Raw genomic sequence first — 21149 nt, 5'->3', positions numbered from 1 at the left:
CATTTAAAAGAAAGTGCGTATCTGGAATAATTAGAAAAATGTAGATATTCGGCGACAGTAGGAAGTTCTACAAGTAATCTCTGAAATAATTAGAATCGCTCAAAAATTCAACGATACAAAAAAAAAGAAAATTGCAGAAATTAGTTACAATTTCTCAAAAGAGTGTTTACAACCTCTTGAAACAGCGCACTCGTATAGATCTACAGTTAGAAACGTTAAAAATCGATCTGTACATTGGAATCCGGCGAAAATCCACTAGAAATCTCTCGGACGGTAAGAAAGATTGTCAAAATGGCGGCGATTAACCGGCGACAGTTCGGTGTCCTCGTGTAGTCAGCGAAGTAGCGCGAAAAATGATTCGAAACCAGTGAATTTTCCCGTTGACTTTTGGCGTCTATGAGTTACGTCATCGATGACCTTGATCGCGACGGCCGGGGCCGATTGATAAATCATTCTGCGGCCGCTCGATCGTCGAGTGGCCGGGCATCGGTGTCGAAGCGCGGAGATCGGGTGCTAATTAACCGAGATCTCTCGGCTCGATCGGTTATCGTGATCACGCGTAGTGAGTCCTGTCGTGTGCTGATCATCCGCGAGAGTTTTGCCAAGCAAAAGGGGGTATACACACGGTACACATAGCCGGAAGATACTCCGAGGAACCATCGAAATCGATCGATCGGGGGGATATCCGATTACCATCTCTTCGTTCCGTTTTCGCGAGGATCGGTGCAAGGAAGATCGGCGTCCATCCGCGTCTAATCGTGTAACGAGATAAACCGACTGTCCGCAACCGGATTCCGCGCTCCGTCTCGAGTTTCCGTCGGTGTTCGCTTACTTGCGTATCCCTCTTTTAGTGATATCGGTGTTGTTATGTAATCCGCGAATGACACGTTTCATTTTTTTCCCCCTTTATTCTTTGCACGCGCGTGCGAGTGTGAAAATGGCCTGAGAAAGTTTCGGGATTTCCTTATCTCTAGGAGAGAGATCTAATTAAAAAAAAAAAAAGAAGAAAAAGAGAACAATTACGACGAACGAACGTATCTGCTTAGTTGTAAATCGGAAAAGAGTAATTAAGTGCGTATTGGATTGATATTTGGTAGGTAGTTTGACACGTAGCTCGTGCAAGTATTAATACGGACGTATGTAAAGTTACTTAAAATTCTCACCATTCAAGCCACGTTCGTACCATTCTTCCACGTTGCCCGCGTGTCGGTGATTACGAAAGTGATTTGAAGAAATTGTATTTATCTGTCTGCGGTTGTAAAAGAATGTGGAACTGAATTGTACGAAACAACCAGAATTTCAGTCACTCTCAGGATTGATATACTTTCTCAATCACCCTCAATATTGTGCATACGCTACCATTTAACGTTCACAATGTTCCGCGGAAATGTGTAGGTAACTTCCGACTGCGGATGAAAATTCTAACGGGTGTCAATTTGTGTTTGCAGAAGGCAGAAGGGGTCAGAGACAGATTTACCGGGTGATCGAGGTGCAGGATTACCTATGATCTCGCTCAGAGTTCTCAGTGGGACCACGCTTCCGGCAGAGAGGCGTATTTGGCAGCGTTCCTAATCCCCCTTTTCCACCCCTCGTGTCCGTCCCCCAACCCCCTCCCCGTAGTGGTCCCTGGTTCTCCTCTGGTTCGTTGAGCGCAGAGTGCGAGTCCTTGGTTGGAAGTGGAAAAACTATTCCGGTAAAAATGGACATGAGCAGCGAGTCGAGCGCGGCCAGGTGGTACGAGCCCCCTAGGTCGTCGCTGGAGCCGCCATCGGGGGGAGCAGGAGTTGCTGGCGTCGTTGGCAACCCCACAGACTACAGGGGCTATTATCCACATGCTGGACCCACCGCCCACCACCCTGCCGCTGCCGCCGCCCACTACGCTCACAGTAAGTCCAATGTTTTTTATCCCTCATTCTTTTCTTTTTCTTTTTTTTACAAGATAGTAGGTTGCTTCGAGATTCTTGATAGTTTTTTTTCTTTTCCACTCGGAAGATTCTGACACGTATTTTCCAAATCTTGCGTTTCGTACTCTTGCGTTCTTTTTTTCCTTGAAACGATTCTGCTATATTTCTTCTCCGGGTCCTTTTTGGCCAAATCGAGAGATAAGATAGCGATAACTTTATCTTATCCGTTTCTTTGCTGATCGATCGATAAATTTCAAGGAGGCCTGTTCATGTTTCAACCCTTTGAGGCTCGAGCCATGTAGCACACTGTTGACAGAAGGTATTATCTGTATATTCAAGGTATTGTAATTAGAGATGGAAAAAGGTGTCGGAGGATAAAGTTGCAAGGTGCAATTGCACCTGTTCGAAAGGAATTTCTACAAGATTGAGAAATTTTGTATTGTTTTTGTTGGAAATGTTCGATGCATCGGACAGGGTGTGTAGCCATTCTGTGGATCGTAAAAAATGTCGCAGGACGGGTAACCATAGGTGTACACGCGTGATGGCCGCCTTTTTTCGCGTGTCTCTCGTGACTCGGTTCAACGATCGGCTAATGGCGTCTTGGTCTAGCTCGTTAATTATCGTCGCGGATATTTAATTATGTCCTCGTGTCCAGTTTGCCCTCGGGGGCACTAAAAAGCTCCCGGAAATTTTGCAAAACATCAGCCAGAGGAATTTACATTAACAATTCCCCCTTTTTTCCCGTTAGTCTGTTTCGAAAGTAGTAGGAGTACCTACCGAGAACCTTTGGTAAATGACTTTTCGTTTCCAGTCGAGTCGCAATTAGACGGCCGGCAAGCTCTGTTATTCGCCAGTTGGCGTGTTTGCGGATTAGTGTGTGCGCGGACATTCGAGGAAAAATTAACGAGTCGCGATGAAAATTGATTAGTAGACATATTCCTGGAAATTTACCCGTTTCTTGTTGGAAATACTTCACCGAGCTTTAATTTCGCTTTCCATTATGAAATAACAATAATAGGTATATATATATATTTTATACTGATATATGGTGGCCTGATTTCGCAATGGAAAACACACTTGGCTGCCTTTATATTCTCCGGTGGATTAAGTGAAATCACATTTTTAATTTAGAAAAAGATCGAAACAGTATCACCAAGTATACCTATGTATTGAAATAACTTTCACAAGTCTGGCAATATCCGTTTAGGTAGCTACCTATAGGTATAGACGAAATTTGGTATACCCGTGAGAGGATTGTCAAAATAGAGGCAGCGAGGCTGTTCTCACAGAAAGAATTCCCGTAGGAGGTCAATCGCCGCGAAAGAGAGGAGTCGTAAAGAAGTCGCGGGTTCTCGAGCGACAGATAGAGATTTGATTCCGATTAGGGGCGCCGGTTTTTTGGCGCAGCACGGGTTAACAGAGGGCCGAGTATGATCCATGCACGTCGGCGAGAATCAGGGATATCGCGTTCCAGGGCCCAGGAGAGATCCGACCGGCTGTATCGAGTTTCGTTTCGCCTCCTCGTGCACTTTTTGGACCCTTCTTCTTCTCGCTGCCTCGCTTTTTCATGCCTGGCCGCCGCTTACCGACCGAGAACCGTCCCTTTAACCCTTCTGGATCGCTGTTCCGACCTTTTTTCACCAACCCTCTCCACGCGTGGATAGCCTCTGGCGAATAAGTCACCGTACAATTACCAAATTCGCATTAACAGTGCGGACACTGTATTCCAGCGGCTTCAGAATCTCCGTTTCTTCGTCTGACCGTGGATACCATCGTATCGGTCGTAAGAAGAACATACCTAACCGAATTTTCTTGGAAATTTCCACGGGTCCGTTTCTACTCGCGGTGAAACTCGCGAAGAAAGGATAATTCGTGAACGTATGGACGAAAGTGGCACGGCAGAAGAAAAAAAAAAAAATAAACAAGCAAGTCAGACGAGGCAGAGCGAGCGTTCTCCAGCGGTGGTTGCGGCAGACAGGAAGGAAGCGCAGCGAACCGCGAAGCCCACGGGCTCTCGTGGAGGTGCATACGTAATTGCAGGCCACGCGGAGGCGCTGCTTTTGTGGGTTACCCTCCCCTCAACCCTCCCCCCACCCGCTCTTTATCACACTGGTTGCATCTGGCTAGCTTTTTCCGTCTCCTTCCATGTTTTTCTATGTGACTGGCTAATTGCTTTATTTGCTCCATTTCTCGAGCACCCTTTATATACGTACACGTACCTATATGTACACACATACATACATATGTACACGTACATCGAAGGTTGTGGTGGTTGGAGAGGAACCCTTCTCGGAGGCACGGGTCGTGCAAAACGCGCGACCGCCGCCATCTTGCGCAAATGCACACGCCAACCGAAGGCGGAGCCTCTCCTCGTGTCTCTCTCTCTCTCTCTCTCTCCTCTCTCTTTTCCTCTTTGCTCTGCCACACTGTCTGTCTTCCCACACCCCCCTCGTTCCTTCGCGGAGAGTCTCTCTCGCAGGCGAGCAGATGCAACTCGCGATGCAGCCTCGCCGCGATCAATCTTCCTCCTCGTTGCCGCGCCGCGCCCCGCCGCCTCCGGGGGCTCCTCCGGAGAGAGCTGGTAGCTGACTCTCTCGGTGTCCGGCGGATTTTTCGACGGAAATTATCGTCAGGGCGAGAGGAAGCTCGATAGGAAGCGCGGCGATACGATTCCCTTGATTTTTTTTCATCGTTCACTCGGATAGCTGTAAAAAGAGCGAACTTGGTAGCCTGTACTACTCGGTGTCCGAAGTATTTTTAAGCAAACATTATCGCCAGAAGAGGGATTCTTCGAATTCTTTCGTCGCTCTACCGAGAAATCGAAAGTGAAGCGTATTTTGGTCCTAGGCTATCTTTATCACCTTTCGATTCACAGTTAGCACACACACACACACACACACACACACACGCCGGGAGTATCACAGTCCTATTTAATAAATTAATTAAAGCAGCGTTTCACAATGGTCGTAGTAGAGAAGAGGTTAATCGTTCTGCTGACCCATAAAGAAATCACCGATGATTGGATCGAGTTACGTAGCCATCAGAATTAGCGTGTCTCTTGATCCGTGATGAAGTTGACTTCGGTAACCGGCATCAACCGTACGTTGAACTTGGATTTTGCACCTAGCAGAGGTAAATTAGCTTGAAGGTGTCAGGAGACGGAGACGAGAGGGAACTTAAAAAGGAAGGATTAGGTACGGTTTACCTAGTCGATGCTCGGTGACCATAGAGAGCCACCCTTGATACGCCGAAAGAGAGGACGCGAATTTCCTCGCGGGAATAATCGAGGGCTCGCGGCGGCGAAAAAAAGCACATGCTCTGAAAGTATATACAACACCGCCGAGGCATAGGGCAGAGAGAAATTGCATGTTATTACGAGAAAGCAGCTAGTGGCGGCCCCGCTCCAAATGAGACGTTATTTTCTCCAGGAATTTCGTGAGGCACGGCCCTCCCTCCCCCCTTCGTTGCCCCCTCAGTTTTATTTTCCATCGTAATTCGACGATTTACGACGTGCCGTGCCACGGCGTATTTTCGCGAAAATGACCATCCTCGATCTTTACGTGTCTTTAATGACAGTAGCTCGGTCAGTTCGATGAACTCGCTTCTTCTCGTCGCCTCTTCGTCCTCGTCGTTGTCCCTTCGATACGATTATGTACATGTATAGGTTATGTATACATAAAAGTTACTACATACACGGATATTTCAGCGGAATTTGACTACGTCGAGTTGAACGTTTGATGGATGGCTCAATCCGCACGCTAACAGCGAATAATTAGACGTAGCTCTAGAAACGTCGAAGTTGTTCTCCTCGTGGAGAATACGAACGAGCGAGGAGCGCATAATTCACGCGATTTCCTTTCCTGCCGCAGTTTTCTCCATGCTGTGTGTGAATGAAATGGCCGCGTTATCCGGCGCGATCTACGGCTGAATGGAGAAGCGAGTGCAGGCGTCGGTAAAATGGCCGCTCGAATATCAATTCTCTATCCATTGACTGCGGGGGGTTTACTCCGTGGCAAAAATTCTCGCGTTCGCTCCTGTTTTTCATCCGATGCCCTCTCGTCCTTTGAGAGCCGTCGCGTCGCGTCGCTTTGAATCCTTTCGACGCTTTGACCATTCGTTCCCGACGCCTCGGCACAAAAGCAAAAGCAGCGCCAGGCGTCGCTCCGGGCGGCTAATTATTTGGAGTGCCACTCTTTGATGTGTATACGGCACATGTGACTTTCCCATTCAGTTGGATAAATTGTAAGATGAATGAGGATCCTCTTTTTGCACGTTTCACACAGCATCCCTGCGATAGCGGTGGATTTTCTCCGCGCTTGCGCCAGCTTGTTTCTTTAGGTGACTACCTAACATTGTTGTGCTCTCGGTGTTGCGAGCTTTCTAATTTCGTTTCGGTTTAGTATGCACCTGGTGCGTTGTTTTGCTACGCAGTCGCATCGGGTAGTAAATGAAAAGAAACGAGAGAGAGAGGGATGCCTTTGCGAGAGCGGAAAATTAAAAATTGAGGTCTTCGCCAGTGTGTTTGACGAAGGAAATGGGAAAGATAATTACACTGGAATCGTAGACGTCTCGATTCGTCTGTTGTTAACGTAGAAAGGGAGAAAATGGCACAGGCGGTCGAAAATTTGAACGGAGAAGCTGCGTTAAAATATTGGATTACACGGAACAGTACGTGTATTCTGGTGACGAGTAAAATCGATTACCATATTAACAGGCAGGAATGTCACGTTCGTACGGACATGTGTGTGACTTATTGGATCGAATATTTTCAGCACGCGTGGGCGTAGTCTGGACTCGAGGCTCGTCGCGATCGAGTAAGCGATTAACGGGCCGATCTAGATCGCGCGTAGATCTCGCTATCGCTCGGTGATCGTGCTCGTATAACTCGAGGACGCCGGGTCTCGGGAATTCCTTCCGTGGAAACAGGTTCTTCGTGCCCATTTTTCTTTCATTTTCGAATATCTGCATCTATCCGGGGCTTTTACGAAAAAAGTTCGTTAATATCGGTGGAAGTTCAGGGAAAAGCAAAAAAAGGCGGCGAGGTGGAAAAGCGGCGCCATATTAGCGGCGACCTGTTTCGAAACGAGCGGCTTGGGAATCGACTGCTTTAACAAGACGCATCGATCCTTTTCTGTAACGCCGCTTTGCCAACTTACCCGGAATAACCGCTGCTATTTATTAATTTTCTTCCTCGTGATTGCGGTGAAATTTCATAAAGGGAAGGAAAAAAAAAGAAAAAGGTAAAAAATGTTTCTCTTTGTCTCCTGATCGTTCTTCTTTAGAAATGTAACGCGTGCTCCATCGTACGCATAATCCGCCTTAATAAAATTGTAAAGGCACGGTTGTCCGTGTTTTCTCGACGATTTCTTCGAAATGGTGGTAAAAAGTTGAAAGAAGGAACGACCTCCAGTTACCAGATGATGTATGGAACTTTTTGCCCCCACGAACAGTGCGAACTGGCCTGGTCCCGAAGAAACGAATAGCTCCAAAAAGCACGTAGCTTTCGCGGATCCCTTTCCATCTTTCTAACCCGTCGTTCAGATCCAATTACAGGCGGGGCCATCGCTGCATTCGATTAATTGCACGACGCTGCAGCTGCCGGTCCCGTTCTTCCCCCTCTGCGATATTACGTTTCATGCTCCTAAATTTAGCCACTGTGGCGGAATTTTCTCGCGTTGAAGTTCCACGAGTACTTAGGTACCTAACCTTACAAATCAAACGGGGATGGGGAAATCGAATGTACCGTGGACTGGACTTTAGATCCACCGAGTACGTAATAATAGAAGTCAGAATCCGTGCGAGACCCGTGAGAATTAGTGGCTGGAGGTGGGAGTTTGGCAAAACGGTTGGTTATCAGCGTATGCCCGCGAGGTAGAGGCAAGAACCGGCCATTCGATATATCGATCGCGGCAGCCGACGCAGCCAGGCTTGCACGAAACGATTCCTCTTCTGAGAAGCGTAGCAGCACTAGCTGGTTGGAGGAAACGCGAGCTAGGTAGCCTGGAACGGCGTTGAAATCGTTAATGAGCAGCTAATTACACGGCAGAGGCGGAGTCTAGTGTGTACGATACACAGGGGTGAACGATCCCTGGTCAAAGGGAGGAAAAAAGGACTGGTGGTGGCGCGTGGCGCGCAATTAAGATGTCTCCGGCAATTAGCCGCGCAGAACTCGATCATTCCGTGCACGCACGGATCAGGTTCTTCCCGTCGCTCTCCATTTTTGGTTGAGAAACCTCCGCCGGGCGAAATTCAAGGCATTGTTCTTCGGAATACATCCGTTGCCCTCCGGGTTCTTGCACCTTGAAACTGTACTCGGAACGAACGAGAAGTAAGATCGAACTCGTCGAGAGAATACTTTCGCGTTGCAATCGAAAATTCGAGGAAAACTTGTAACCTATCCGCTTGTTTCTCTTCTTCTTCCAGCGAGGATGTCGGGCAGCGGTGTAACGAGCGGTCCAGTGAGCCAGGTCTGTCGGCCGCACTTCCACAGTTCGGTGCTACACCCCTGGCTGTCTAGCAGCGGAGCAGACACCTCGAAGACGCCATGGGGATTCCCGACGTCGACGGGCTCCACAGGCGGCGGGGTGAGCGACGACAAACCTCAGAGCCCTCTGGGCTCCTCGCTGCCCCCGACGACGGGCAGCTTGTCCAGCCACGGTGGTGCCAGCGCTGGTCACCACCTTTTCTCCTTCCCCCCGACACCCCCGAAAGACGCGACCCCGGACAGCATCACAGCGAGCACTACCTCTAGTACAGCGAACAACAACAACAACAGCAGTAGTGCCAGCAACAACAACACCAGCAATCCTCTGTCAGGGCTGACAGGCGGAGCGAGCAGCGAGTATCAGGCGGCAGTGGCGCACGCGGCGGTGATGGGAGCTTTCATGCACCACCAGGACGCCCTTGGTGGCAGCGGAGCGAGTTCCTGCGACGTGAAGCCCAGCGTGATGCTCGGCCACCATCACGGAGCACCCTCGCCGCCCCATCAGCAACACAACGGCAGCACGAACGCGGGGAACGGCGGGAACGGTGGGAACGGAGGCGCAGCGACGGGTCAGGTGAAGCAGCGCGAAGGTAATAACCAGTCAGGCAGCAGCCAACAGGCGAGCACCACGCAGCAGCAGCAGCAGCAACAGCAGCAGCAACAACAGCAACAACAGCAACAGCAGCAGCAGCAGCAACAAGAGGCTGCGTACCAAGGGAACAGTGTGGCGGGCGGTGGTGGCGGTGGTGGCGGTGGAGCGAGCTCACCGTCGTGCAGGGACAGTTACGCGGCCGCTGCCGCCGCCGCCGCCGCAGCCGCGGCCGCGGCCGCCTCTAACAGCCACCATGCCGGCTCCGGGTCCCAGTACGAGCCGGCGAGCAGCGCGTATAACATGTACCAGCACCTGCAGTATCCTAATACCACCCACCACCATCACCATCACCATCATCACGCCGCCTCCTCTACGTCTTCTTCTTCGTCTACGTCCCACAATCCGCACAACGGTACAGCCGCGGTTTCCGCCGGTTTATTCGGCCATCACGCCGCGGCGGCGGCAGCGGCCGCGGCCGCGAACGCGGCCGGCGTGGCCGGCGTGAACGTCGACTCGAAGCTGTTGGTCGGCCACGGGCACGGCAACCAGCCGAGCTCGCCGTCCGCGCAGCAGCAGCAGCAGCAAAAGCCCAGGAACAAGTCGAGGACGTCCGCCGGTAAGCGGCACGCCTACCAACCTCTCCTCCCTTTTCTTTCTTTCACAGTTTACTTTTCGTTCCTCCTCTATTGGTTTCTCGTTACCCTTGGTTAACTTTTGGTTTTTCCGAGTACGCTCGCTGGAAGATGTCTACCTACCTCTACACAGAGGTCGAACGTACTCGAGTATCGAAAGATTGTACCAGAGACTGGCAACACGTTTGCTTTGGCTCGTGATCGATTTTACGACCTCGGTGTATACTTCTTTCGGTGACTACTACGCCCGGTCTCTCTCCACGTTCCCAGAGTGCTTAGGGAATCCTTCGGGATCTATCGCACGCGGGAATGTTGGAGAAGGGGCGCGCAACTGTAATGGTTCCTAAATTCGGCTTTGGGAAATTTCGGAACGATTGCAGGCTATTTTTCTTCTTCTTGGTTTTGTGTTTACGCTTTGGGTTTCCTTGGTTTTGCTTGTCTCTCGCTTGGATCCCGGTGAGACCACTTGGCTAGTCGCATACACCTATCTTTGGAGTGTCTTTTTTTTTTTTTCTCTGTTGAAAGTAAATTGATCTTGAAAGTGAATTTTTTTTTATAATGCGATACGGTGTATCGCTCAACTTAACTGTAATGTAAATTTTATGGAAAGATATTCGAAAGTAACACTACCACAGCTATTTTCTTAAGTCGTGTCTTTTGATGGTAGAGCTCCACTTCAGTGGGCGTAAATCTTGTCTTTTTCAATTAACTTTTCAAGCCTACGAATAAATCTAGCCATTTTAAGAACGATCCTTTCTATTCGAGTTACGGTCACGTTTAAAAATCAAGTAGGTGCTACTACTTTGTTATTTTTCGCAATGTTAACACGAGAATTTACAGGATCGTTCTAGAAATGTATGTAATCCTTAAAATCGCAGGGGTCCACGCGTCTTGCTTTTAGTTCCACTTTCATACTTTTTTACCCGAGACTCGAGCTTCGTTTGTTCCTCGTCGTTCCTCGAGTCGAATCGGTATTCCCGGTGGGTACAGGTGAACAGACTCGAGAAACGTCGTTACTTTATCAAAACGTAGAAACGAAGTCTCCGGTCCTCTCTTTAGTTTGGAAATTTTCTTTAGTTCGATTTATATCCCTGATGAGCTTTTGGTGGCGGTCGTCTTTCGCTTAAATACGTTGACCAAAGAAAAAAAGAAAGTTCAAGAACACGTATATATTTTCTTTTTTCTCGAAACGAGCTGAGTGTTGCCGGGCGAGAGGGAGACACACCGACGTGTTGATTTTTGTATTTTTGCAATCACTGATGTGTTTTTTGAGTGGCACCCGCGGGACGTCGAGCGTGAACAGCACCACACCTGATTGATTTTAATGGCGAACGATTGCACAGCGTCTACCGACATCTCTGGTCACTCCAACATTTGCGGAAATCTTGTCAGAATGAGAAATAGAAAAGATACGCAGTTTCTTTCGAATCGACTCCATGCCTTACCTTTTGACAACGTTTCCGTAATTTTTCGAGCAGCACAGATGCTGAAGACCGGGTGCATTCATTCTCTATACCTAATCTCTCTCTATCTCTCTCTGTATAGATCTGTATTTTTTTTATAAATACACCGGTGTAAAACACACACGTGAAGCAGCACACACGTACCTTTTTTTTTTTTTTACTATCTCTATCTTTGTCGATGTGGTGTGGCTACATGCTGCCGATTTTTGGTTTTGTCACTAGCAAAAATCTCCCTCTCGAGAAGAGTCTACGGACCAACGTGACTTTTTTTGCCGTGCTTTCTCGCACGATTTTTCTTTCTGCCACTAATAAAACGACCCGTACACGAGAATTGTATCACTTGAAGTGACAGCTCTGTAACTCTATCTAAAAGTCATTTTTCGTTTTCTCCTTTAATTTTCACAATTTTTCAAAATTTCCTTCGATTCTTGTAGGTACTTGTGTCGGGTACTTTACACACTGCCTACAATTCGAATGCTCTTCGCCACGAGATACCGGGCTGATCCGTCGAAGGGACTACTCGAGCCACGGGTCTAGGATCCTTTAAATCGGGTCGCGGCGATCCAAAGGGGAAAGGGAACGGGAATGGAACGGTTGAAAAAGTGCCGGATACGTTGATTGCGGTAATAATAGCCGGTCTGCGGCGAGGACGGCGTGGTAAAAATCCTAATTCCGGGAACAATGGCCCGGCGGTTCGCGGCGTGGAAGTCCGCTAATTAAATCGGCTTACGACACACCAGCCTCGACGACGCCGTAGCCAGACGAGTACACACAAACGAACAACAGCCCATAGATCACTTCGTTTTTCCGCGAAACAAACACTCTGCGCTCGCTTGCGCGCGCTGATACATCATCGTCGAAAGTAAAAAAAATATTTTAGAATTTCTAATGCTCCCGCGCGAGAGTTGAACAACGTGTACATATAATTTTCATCTTCGTTAGAATGTTTCTCTGCCAGCAACGGTGGATTTCTCTTTGGCGGTTGATTTTATTAATTAGCCGTTAACACGTGGAGAAGTGAAAATATCGCAATTAACCAAGAGCCATGTATATTTCATGCTCGTTAGCGTTTCTTTGGAATTTTTCGATCGTTCCCCGGCTCGTTCGGTGGTAAAAAGTGGCACGATGTTTAACGGTGAGCTCGAGTGGTTCGAAGTGGACGGTTGGAAGGTGTCGCGGGGAAAAATACGACAATTTTGCAATTTGGCAGACTTTTACTTCTTTTTTCTCCCCCCCTATTCGAACGTACGGCCACGTCGATCGCGTTTCATTCGCGAGATTCATTGTGAAAAATCGCCTGGAAGCGGTGTTGAGATCTTTTCAGAGGACGCAGCTTCGAGAGGCGCGGATTTCACGGCTCAAGGGAATTTCTTCTCCATTTTCTCCCTCCCCTCCTCTGTCTCTCTCACTTCCGAAAGTTTTCAGACCGAATTTTTCAATCGGCGAAAAATAAAGACACAAGTATTTCTATTTTTTTTTTTTCTTCTTTCTCGCACATTTACGATCCGTGTTACGAGTGAAACTTTTCATTGTCAAAGAAAGTTCGAGGAGGTCTGAAAATTTGCTCCAATTTCCTATACTGTCTGGTGGGGGGTAGACTAACGATGCCAGGTCTGTTCTTCTTTCCAAAAAATCGCAATGGGACGACCGTGTTCGATCCACGGTGTCTATAATGGCCACGGTCCTAAAGAGACTCTGCTTTTGCTCTGGTAATCGCTTGATATGGTATGTCTGCAACTGCATGCGACTTCCATCACTGACTTTATTCATGGTTTAGTGTTTTTTTGCATCGGGCACGCTGCCTTCTCGAAATATCTAGCAATTCCACTTGACGCTTAAAGAAACTATTACAGTTATTCATCCTTGAAGTTTGATTCGAAAGTTCTGAAAAGAAAATTGTGAATTCGTACGGTCCTTTAAGCGTTCAAACAGACGGTAAATTTTTCGAAATACTCCCCGAACAGCCAGCGTGCGCGTGTTTTCGAGCCTCGTTCTCTCGAACAATCTCAAGTTGAATTCTTTCCATTCGAACGAAACTAGCTTTGGGAAGAATTGAATTTTTCCGTTCGAAGGACACCACTGATCGTAGCTTTTTGAACCGATTACAAAGCGACACAGTGTGGAAATTAATTGATTTATTATCTGCATGGTGCAATTCCAACAGAGGGTCGCGAGTGCGTGAACTGCGGCGCGACGTCGACGCCGCTCTGGAGACGGGACGGCACTGGCCACTACCTTTGCAACGCGTGTGGACTCTACTACAAGATGAACGGTCAGAACCGGCCGCTGATCAAGCCGAAACGACGCCTGGTAAGTACCTAAGCTGAATTGCCAATTGTCTCCTAAAAAAAAGTGTCCAATCGTTTTCTAAATCGAAAATGAAAATCCAAGAAGGATCGAAAAGTCTCGAGTTACCTACACACGGTAAATTCTGTTACCGTCTTCGAGAAACGATAGGCTCGTAGGAATTCGGTATAATTTTCGTGGCTGCGAAGAAGCTACCAGTCCCTTCGGACGATTCATACACCTGTCCGTCCCGCAAAAGGCTGTCCTTGATCGTTTCCGCGACGCGCGTGCACCGAGTCGCAACATGCTTAATTAATACGCTCTTACGGAGCGCCGATACGCAGATGCAGTCATCAGAATGCGAGATAAAACAAGGCCACGTTAATTTCCTGTACGCGAGACCCATTAATACTCTTCCACTTCCCTCGGACAAATCCAAACAACTTCTCACTGATAACGTGGAAAAATAATTTCTCTATAGGATGAACGGTATAAATAAGGTTAGGTTCTCGAGGTGATCGATACGGCCGCATATAGGCAGGGTAAGACGGGCTTTTGCGTGGATTCTGTCAACTTTAACGGGGATTAAAAGAGTTTTACGAACAGTAACGCGCAAAGTTGTTGGTTAGAGCTGCATTCCATGGATGCAGAAGCGCATAGCAGTCTAGTGACGTTTCACTATCCCTCTCGCGCGCTTTCTCCCGTGCGCGATAGAGCAACGCTGATGGATTCAGGCTTTTTCTCGCAGCCACCTGGTCGCTCCTCTAATTACGCCGCTCACGCAGGCTGGATTTATTAATCGTCGCGTTTTTGCCGTCATTTGTCGGCCGTTCCTTCGTCAAACTCTAGGGAGGGAGAGAGAGCCGCTGGAGGAGATATATGAAGTTGTGAAAGACGAATATGTAGTTTTTTTTCTCTTCGGTAAGTTACAGTGTTAGCATTGCGCTGTTACAGATTCGTTAGGTTCCTTTTTTCATCAACGGCCGGGATATTCTTATCGGAGAGTTCATCGAACGTTGTTAGAAGTCTGAAATCGTTGAATTTTTTCCGACTCAGGTTCACGCGAAGCGTAGAAGCGATGGGAAATGAGGAGAAACAGTTGTAGGTTGAAGTAAGTGGGAAAGGAGGGAATTTTCCGGGAAAGAGCGTGGGGCTAGCGAAGACAGGCCAAATATTATGACAGCGCGAGGAGCCCGGACCGCCCACCTATCAGTCACGAAGAGAGGACGCGTTCGCTTGGCCTTCCAATAAAATATGGATCGGTTTAAACCGGTAGGCGTCGTTTATCGCCGGCACGCGTGTCACATTTTCGTACGCCCGTGGTAATTTCCCCTCAGTCGTGTTTTAATAACGAGCACCGGCGGTCCCTCGACGAAAGTTTGCCCCCTATAATCGATTACGCTCCGCTGTCACAAGTATCGGCTATTTTTCTCCCGAGCATCGTTTCAGAAAACCGGCCGGAAATTAGTCGATAATTTCCCTGAATGAGTATCGTGCGATCGAAAATGAAATTTGCTCACGTATAGCGATTTATTTAAATCCAAAGGAAAAGAAAAAAGAGAGCAGAACTTCGGTTGCACACTTTGTCACCGCGAGAAACGTCGAGAATGATCCGAAGCTCTTAATTACCACCGTGTACAGACGCGGATACCTGACGAGAACTGTATGTATCCCCCGGTCGATTAACCGGGTCCCGATTCCCCTCTTTAAAGAAGAAAAACGAAGAAGGGTGGCTATAAAGGGGGTCCGAAAAAATAGGAGGAGCGTCAGGGCCATATGCTTGGCTGACAATGCGGCATGGGAGCGAATCCGGTCGCAGATGTGACGAGAGAGGAGAGAAAGAGGGCCAGCGATACGATCGCCACGGACAAAGCAGCGCCTGCCCCCGAAAATAATAAACCCGCGGCCCGATATTGTGCGGACGTGTCTCTTTCCACGGAAATTCCAGCCGAGCGGAGTTATTATGAGCGCACACCATGCTCGAGAGCCTCGCGATGGGCCAGATAGCAAGGGTTGAAACCCTTCTCTCTCTCCTGCTCCGGTGAGTTCCAAACGGCCGCCATCTTTGATTCACCGTTCAGATAGGCCGTTGGTGGAACAGCTGGGAACTTTTCTGCCAGCGTTTCTTTCTCTTTCTTCTCTCGCTCTGGCCTGTTTTTTTTTTTTTTCATTTTTTCTTCCCTCTTCTTCTCTCTTCTTTTTCTCCTTTTTACGCCGTCTCTTGCACGGCTGGATGTCTCTGTTTTATTGGGGCGCAACAGGGGCGAGAGCCACCCCTGCCCGCTGCTGCTTTTCCAGCGGCTCAGACGAACGCACGAGGAGGAGGAGGAGGAGGCGGAGGCCAGGCTTCTGCGTGGAATCGCTCGTTAACGGCTGTCCTACACGCTCCCCCCATCCCCCCGCCCCTTCCCAGAGCGACACTGCAGATCCTTATCGCCGCCACGCCGAGCCAAGCCGCTCCGTCGTGGCTGCGCGCTCTGTTCCTGGACGCCACGGTGGCAACAGCAGCCTCTGCGACCGTTAGTCCCCCCCCCCTCTGGGCGATTTTTTCGACGAAGGAAAGCGACCAGGTTGCACCCTTGATTCGCGAACGTGCCCTCGGACGAGAGTGAAGTATCTTCAAGTTGTGCAGAGTTTCACTTTTAGAAGATCCTCCCTGAAAGAAAGAAAAGTGTCAATCTCGGCAAGGTGATTTCTTTTCATTTTTCTTCTCCTCCGTTTTTCCGCGCTCTCGTGTGACGAAGAGACGAGAGAGTTGGGATAAATTCAAGTCGGGGGCAGAGACGGCGACTGAATTATGTACCAGATGCAAATGTCGGCGTATTGTCCAGGCTTGGCGGCGTGCTCCATCTATCTTTCAGTCTTCCTTGGAAATTCCACTCATGAGGGCTGGGATTTGCATTCGTTCACACTTTGAATAAGTCTCCTTGTACGTTGCTCTCTTTTTCCACAGATCGAAATTCGCTCTTTCGACCGGTCTACGTTAGGTGTACCATTTCTCCTACCTTCGACGAAGCTGCGAGAAAATTCTTCCCGCCGCGTTCATCTCAGAGGTTCGTTCTCCAACCTAACCTATCTTGGAGTGAATTCTTCGAGGGGAGAAACGAGAACGTCGATTAAAAGCACGTTGAAAAAGAAAGAAGGAGAGAAAAGAAGGGCTGTTCGTATTCCGAGCACAAGAGAGCGGTTTGTTCGTGGAGATTTTCCTGGTATGTAGAGGAGCGATCCTTCGATGCCGATCGGCGCAAGGCAATAAGTCGGTCTGGTTTCGCGGGACGACAAGCGCCGCGATTTATTTCGCGGATTTATGCGCGGCCGGGATTGCCTGCCTCCCTCCAACACTCGGAAGCAATTTACAAGTTAATAGGTTACTGGATTTATTCCGTTTGCCCGTCTAATTGGCTCCTCCCACGCGTCACCTTTGAATTTTCGAATTTCTTTCGACAGCCTGTAATTATCGGAAGAACGTTGAAAAAAGAACCAACCCGAGCAAAAAGCACGGAATAATTGGACAAACGTTTTTTTTAGTATGCAAACACACGTGAAATGAGAGGATACAAGACCATGCAGGCCGCAATTTTCAGGATGCGAACAGATGTGGAAGAAGATATTTGAAAAGAAGAAGAACGGCGAGTTAGGCAATTTTCACGACCGTTAGATGGAATATTTGGTCCACGGTTGGAGTTCGAGTGGCAATCGACGCGATAATAAGAGAGCAGGGCAGTCTCGAACACCGTTAGCCCGGACAGGCTGCTTAAGATTCGGTGAGCCGCGATTGGACGGGCAGTTTCGACTGTCGGACGCGTCGATCGATCATTCACAAGCACAAAGAAACAATCCACCGATAAACCGAACCATTCGAAATTGATTTGCCTCTCTCTGGTCGTACGGTCGGTCGGTCGCTCGCTCGTGTCGTTTCAGACGGACTTTCAACGCGAAAAATCGCACGCGAACATTGTTGCGCTCGTAACCGTACGCGAGAAAGTATGAAAGAATTTTTCTCGCGTGCGGCTGCTCGCTTCCGTGCCGTGTACGTTGGTTCGGAGAAACCTGTGTGGTAAATAATTAAACGAAAGAAAATATTCTAGTTCGGTCTCGGGCTCTGTCTGTCAATTAAAATTTCAAAATTACGATTTAGCAGATCAAAAGAGTAGCTGGCAGCTAGCCTGATCGTAGATTGTAATAAATTCTGTTAAAAGGTACAGAGAAAAGAGAGGAGAATGTCGGAGGTTGGATCGAGCATCGGAGGTAGAGAGAATCGTCATTGTTTCCCATGTGTGAGCGTGATTAGGCGTAATCCCCGGTTCTATTGGTGATTCGAAGCGTTCAGCCCCGGTTATCCTCGTGAAGGGGCTTGGGATCTCCGAGGAAGGATTCGTGGATTCCCTAGGGCAGCTGCGGCTGCTATCATTGGTCGCGATCTCGGGAAACGACCCCTCGTGCGATCGAGGACCAATCCTATCCCGCCTTTCCCATGCCGAGGGGAGATCTCTGCTAGGGGTGGACTCGATTTTCGCTTCCCTCTGCGTGGAATTGCCGGGGTGGGAATCTCGGTTCTCTTATCTTCTCGGTCGTTCCCTTTTTCGCCGAATTTTTCCCACTTGGAGCATGTAGTATCATAGAGTTTGCAATTGCTACACTGTCTGATAATACTTTAGTCGAAAAACGTGTGCGGGAATTGTACGCCGGTATCTTGGGACATCTAGATATTGTCAGTGATCTCGGGACGATGTGGAATAAATTTTCGAGGATAACATTATCTCTAGATCTCTCTGGTATATGTATACACACGCGTACACTGTGTCGCATGGTCGAGAAGATTTGGGAAAAATTTCGCGTAGATTGAAACGCTGTAAGTAGGTAGGTAGGTAGGTAGGTAGGTACTGACTTTAAAGTCAGTAGCAGTTTCCTCTGAATCGTTGATCAGCGGAGGAGAAGGGTAGGCAAGCGCGGAACGGCTACCAGAAGAAGGGTCTCGTCGATCTAAAAAGAATCGTCGTGGAAGTCCATAAATCTCTATGGAGGCGGCAGGGAGGCACGGGGGTGGTGTAGGCCGACTGGTTGGCTGGCTCCTCCATCGCCGGAGCCCGCGGGCACGAAAAACGCGGCTGCCGGTGGCGCGGTCGAATAAATCAAACTGGCGTGAAAATCAATTGTAAGACACTCGCCTCGCGTGTAGTCCTCCACCTCTTTCCACTCTCTCTCTCTCTCTCTCTCTTCTGGTGGCTTTCGTGCGTTACCCGTGAACCGAGTCACCTTCCTTTGTGTCCTCCCCTCTCGCGTATTCCCCCATGTTCGTTCTTTGTTCGGCGGGCATCGGTGCGAGGGTGTGCGTGAGCGTGTGCGCGAGCGGAATGGAGAGGGTCGGAGGGTGCAAAGTCAATACGGAGGGCCGCGCAGACGCTTGGCGCCGACCAATGCCCGCGTTTGCCCTGGGCGCATGGCGTCCGGACGCCGATAGTTCCTCGACTTCACCTCCTCGTCGGCACTGTTTTCGATCGAATCGCCAGGCTGGAATGAGTATCGAAGGACTCGTCAGGTGCATGGCTGCTGAACGTGGCAACTCCGAGGAAATAATACGTTCACCTGGCGACCGTGTGGCCATTAAAGGGACAAAAACCGCGAAGGAGAGCAGCGAGCAATTAAGCAACGCGATTTGCTTGTCACTGTCTGGTATATACCGTAATCAACCGGGCAAAAAACGTAGTTACGTTCCTGTTGAAATATCGTGAAAGTATAGAGAGAGAGAGAGAGAGAGAGAGAGGGGAAGGGAAGAGTGCGCGGGAGCGGCCGTTATTTATCGGTCTGTCCCGCGGCGCGCACGCGAACACGTAGGCGCACCGGCAATTTCCAGCGATAAGCGAGCGCGTGCTCGCGCTCGCTCACGCCTGTCCCGGCGATTAGTCGCGCGGCTGGATAAACGGCGTGACGACCGCTCTAAACTCGAACGCGACGCGTCTTGTCGTCGAATTCCCACCCTCTGTTTCGGATCACCACCTAACCTTAGCTCTTTGCAAGACAAATTTCATTGTACAGGAGTGTACTAGTGTCTACGCAAATTGAAAGCCATCGAAGGCAAGGTCCCCTGAAACCTTAGTCCGCCGAAGCCTAGGCCTCTAAGAACTTGGGCGTTTGAAAGCTTAGATCTATCGGATCTGTGGAAAGTTGGGTCGACGGAAGCCCAGCCCCTCTAGGAACCTAATTCTACTGAAATTTAGGTCCACGGTAGCCTATGTTCTCGGAAAATGTTGGAAATGCTGGTTCTAAGGACTCGGAAGTGGTATCCTAAGCGATGACGGTGCCTTAACCGCGGCTCTACGTAATTTATCGCGGCAACGTAGACGCGTATAGACAGTCATGGGCTTCACTTGTGAGATACACTCGCCATTCTCGTCATTAAAACGTCTATCGAAGCCCGTGCAGTACGTAGCTACACGTGTACACCGATAAGCGTGGCCGATATAAATTACGGCCGATAGAAAAAAACGCCTCTGGCTCATTAGGACGGCCAATCTGTATCCTTTGGAGCACATTTTATACCTCGCCGTTACTCTCCGTCGCCTTTCGATTCTCGAACATTGTGTGCATCGAGTTCTATATTATTCGAGACTTTCTTCTCCGGTCTAGGGAAGTTCGTGTGGAATTCTCGGCTCGCGAACAGTTCAGCTAGCCGCGGTAAGGCTGATTCAGCTCGATTAATCGTCCAATTCGCCCATTACTCTTACATAAATAATAAACGGTATTGCTCACGTGCCTGTATCGAGCCTTGAATATTAAAACCGGTGGAAAAGCAAGTGACTTCTACATTCCAGCTGGTCGTGGTATTGTCGCGAAAATTTTCATCGCGCGGGTATAATTTTCGCGTTTTCACCGCTCAACGAGTTTTACGACGAAAGAAAGGGAGGGACCGTTGTCGTGTATAAGTACGCCAACTGAATTTTCTCTCATTTTCTGCGCCCAAGCAGACTTTCTCCAGTCTCCAATTAAACTGGCCGAAGTAGATCGGCCGAGCGTAAGCCGGAGGAACCTTGCAATTTTTCGGCGGAACGACCGCTTCTTTTTCCACGATCCGTGCTCGTTGGAGCGTGGCCATGCCGCGGAATAATAAACGCGAGGCAAGTGGGTACGCCGTGTGCAACAAAGAGCCTTTCTACCGCGCTTAGACCGTGGCATTATTATTTATTTATAGCGTCATTATGTTGTCTCTATTGTTGTTGCGGGCCGCAACAGCGTATGGTAAATGTTGACCGGGTCTCTCTCTCCTTTCGTCCTCGTGCCCTCCCTTCCCCTCTCGCCGCCGCCGTACGTCTGCTGTGCGGCTCGAGCCACACGATCGAGAATACATAATTATCGAGCGTTTTTTGCCGACGGCAGGAATCAAGGACGATGCGCGTGTATTTTTTCCTCACATTAACAATTATAATAGCCTGGCCAGCGAGAAAACTCTCGTATAGGACTCTGTGGAAAATCCTCTGTCTGTGTATATGTCGCGACATTTCTGCTTGTGTGCGTGCATGTGTGTGTGTGCAGAGGTACAACCCTCGAGAAAACACGGTTTAATATAATTAACCTGGCCGAACGTGACAAGCCAAGACGGATCGTCACGAGCCACCTCGGATGACAGCGGTTGAATAATTACCAGGACTAATCTCGTGATCGTTGACCGAACAAATAACGTAGTGACCAGAAGAGTGTGCACGTTTGTGTGTGTGTGTGTGTGTGTATGCTTAATGCGCTCGAAAAATCAGTATAGAAGGGCGGGGGGGAGGGAAAAATGACGGAGCTGAT

At 49.0% G+C, this 21149-nt stretch overlaps 1 protein-coding gene across 1 annotated transcript in view; it reads left to right on the top strand.

The window, feature by feature from the left end:
• Positions 1-1599: 1599 nt before the first annotated feature.
• LOC108570181 (GATA-binding factor C-like) overlaps positions 1600-21149 on the top strand; it is a 38847-nt gene continuing 19297 nt past the window's right edge. The window contains exons 1-3 of the mRNA XM_017931982.1: positions 1600-1886; positions 8328-9596; positions 13240-13381. Of these exons, the coding sequence (XP_017787471.1) occupies positions 1700-1886; positions 8328-9596; positions 13240-13381 (1598 nt within the window). The 5' untranslated portion in view covers positions 1600-1699. The remainder of the gene's footprint in view (positions 1887-8327; positions 9597-13239; positions 13382-21149) is intronic.

The sequence above is a fragment of the Habropoda laboriosa genome, unplaced genomic scaffold, assembly GCF_001263275.1.
Source record: "Habropoda laboriosa isolate 0110345459 unplaced genomic scaffold, ASM126327v1 scaffold80, whole genome shotgun sequence".
Taxonomy (NCBI): Eukaryota; Metazoa; Arthropoda; class Insecta; order Hymenoptera; family Apidae; genus Habropoda; species Habropoda laboriosa.
This window is presented reverse-complemented; position numbering and strand designations above follow the sequence as displayed.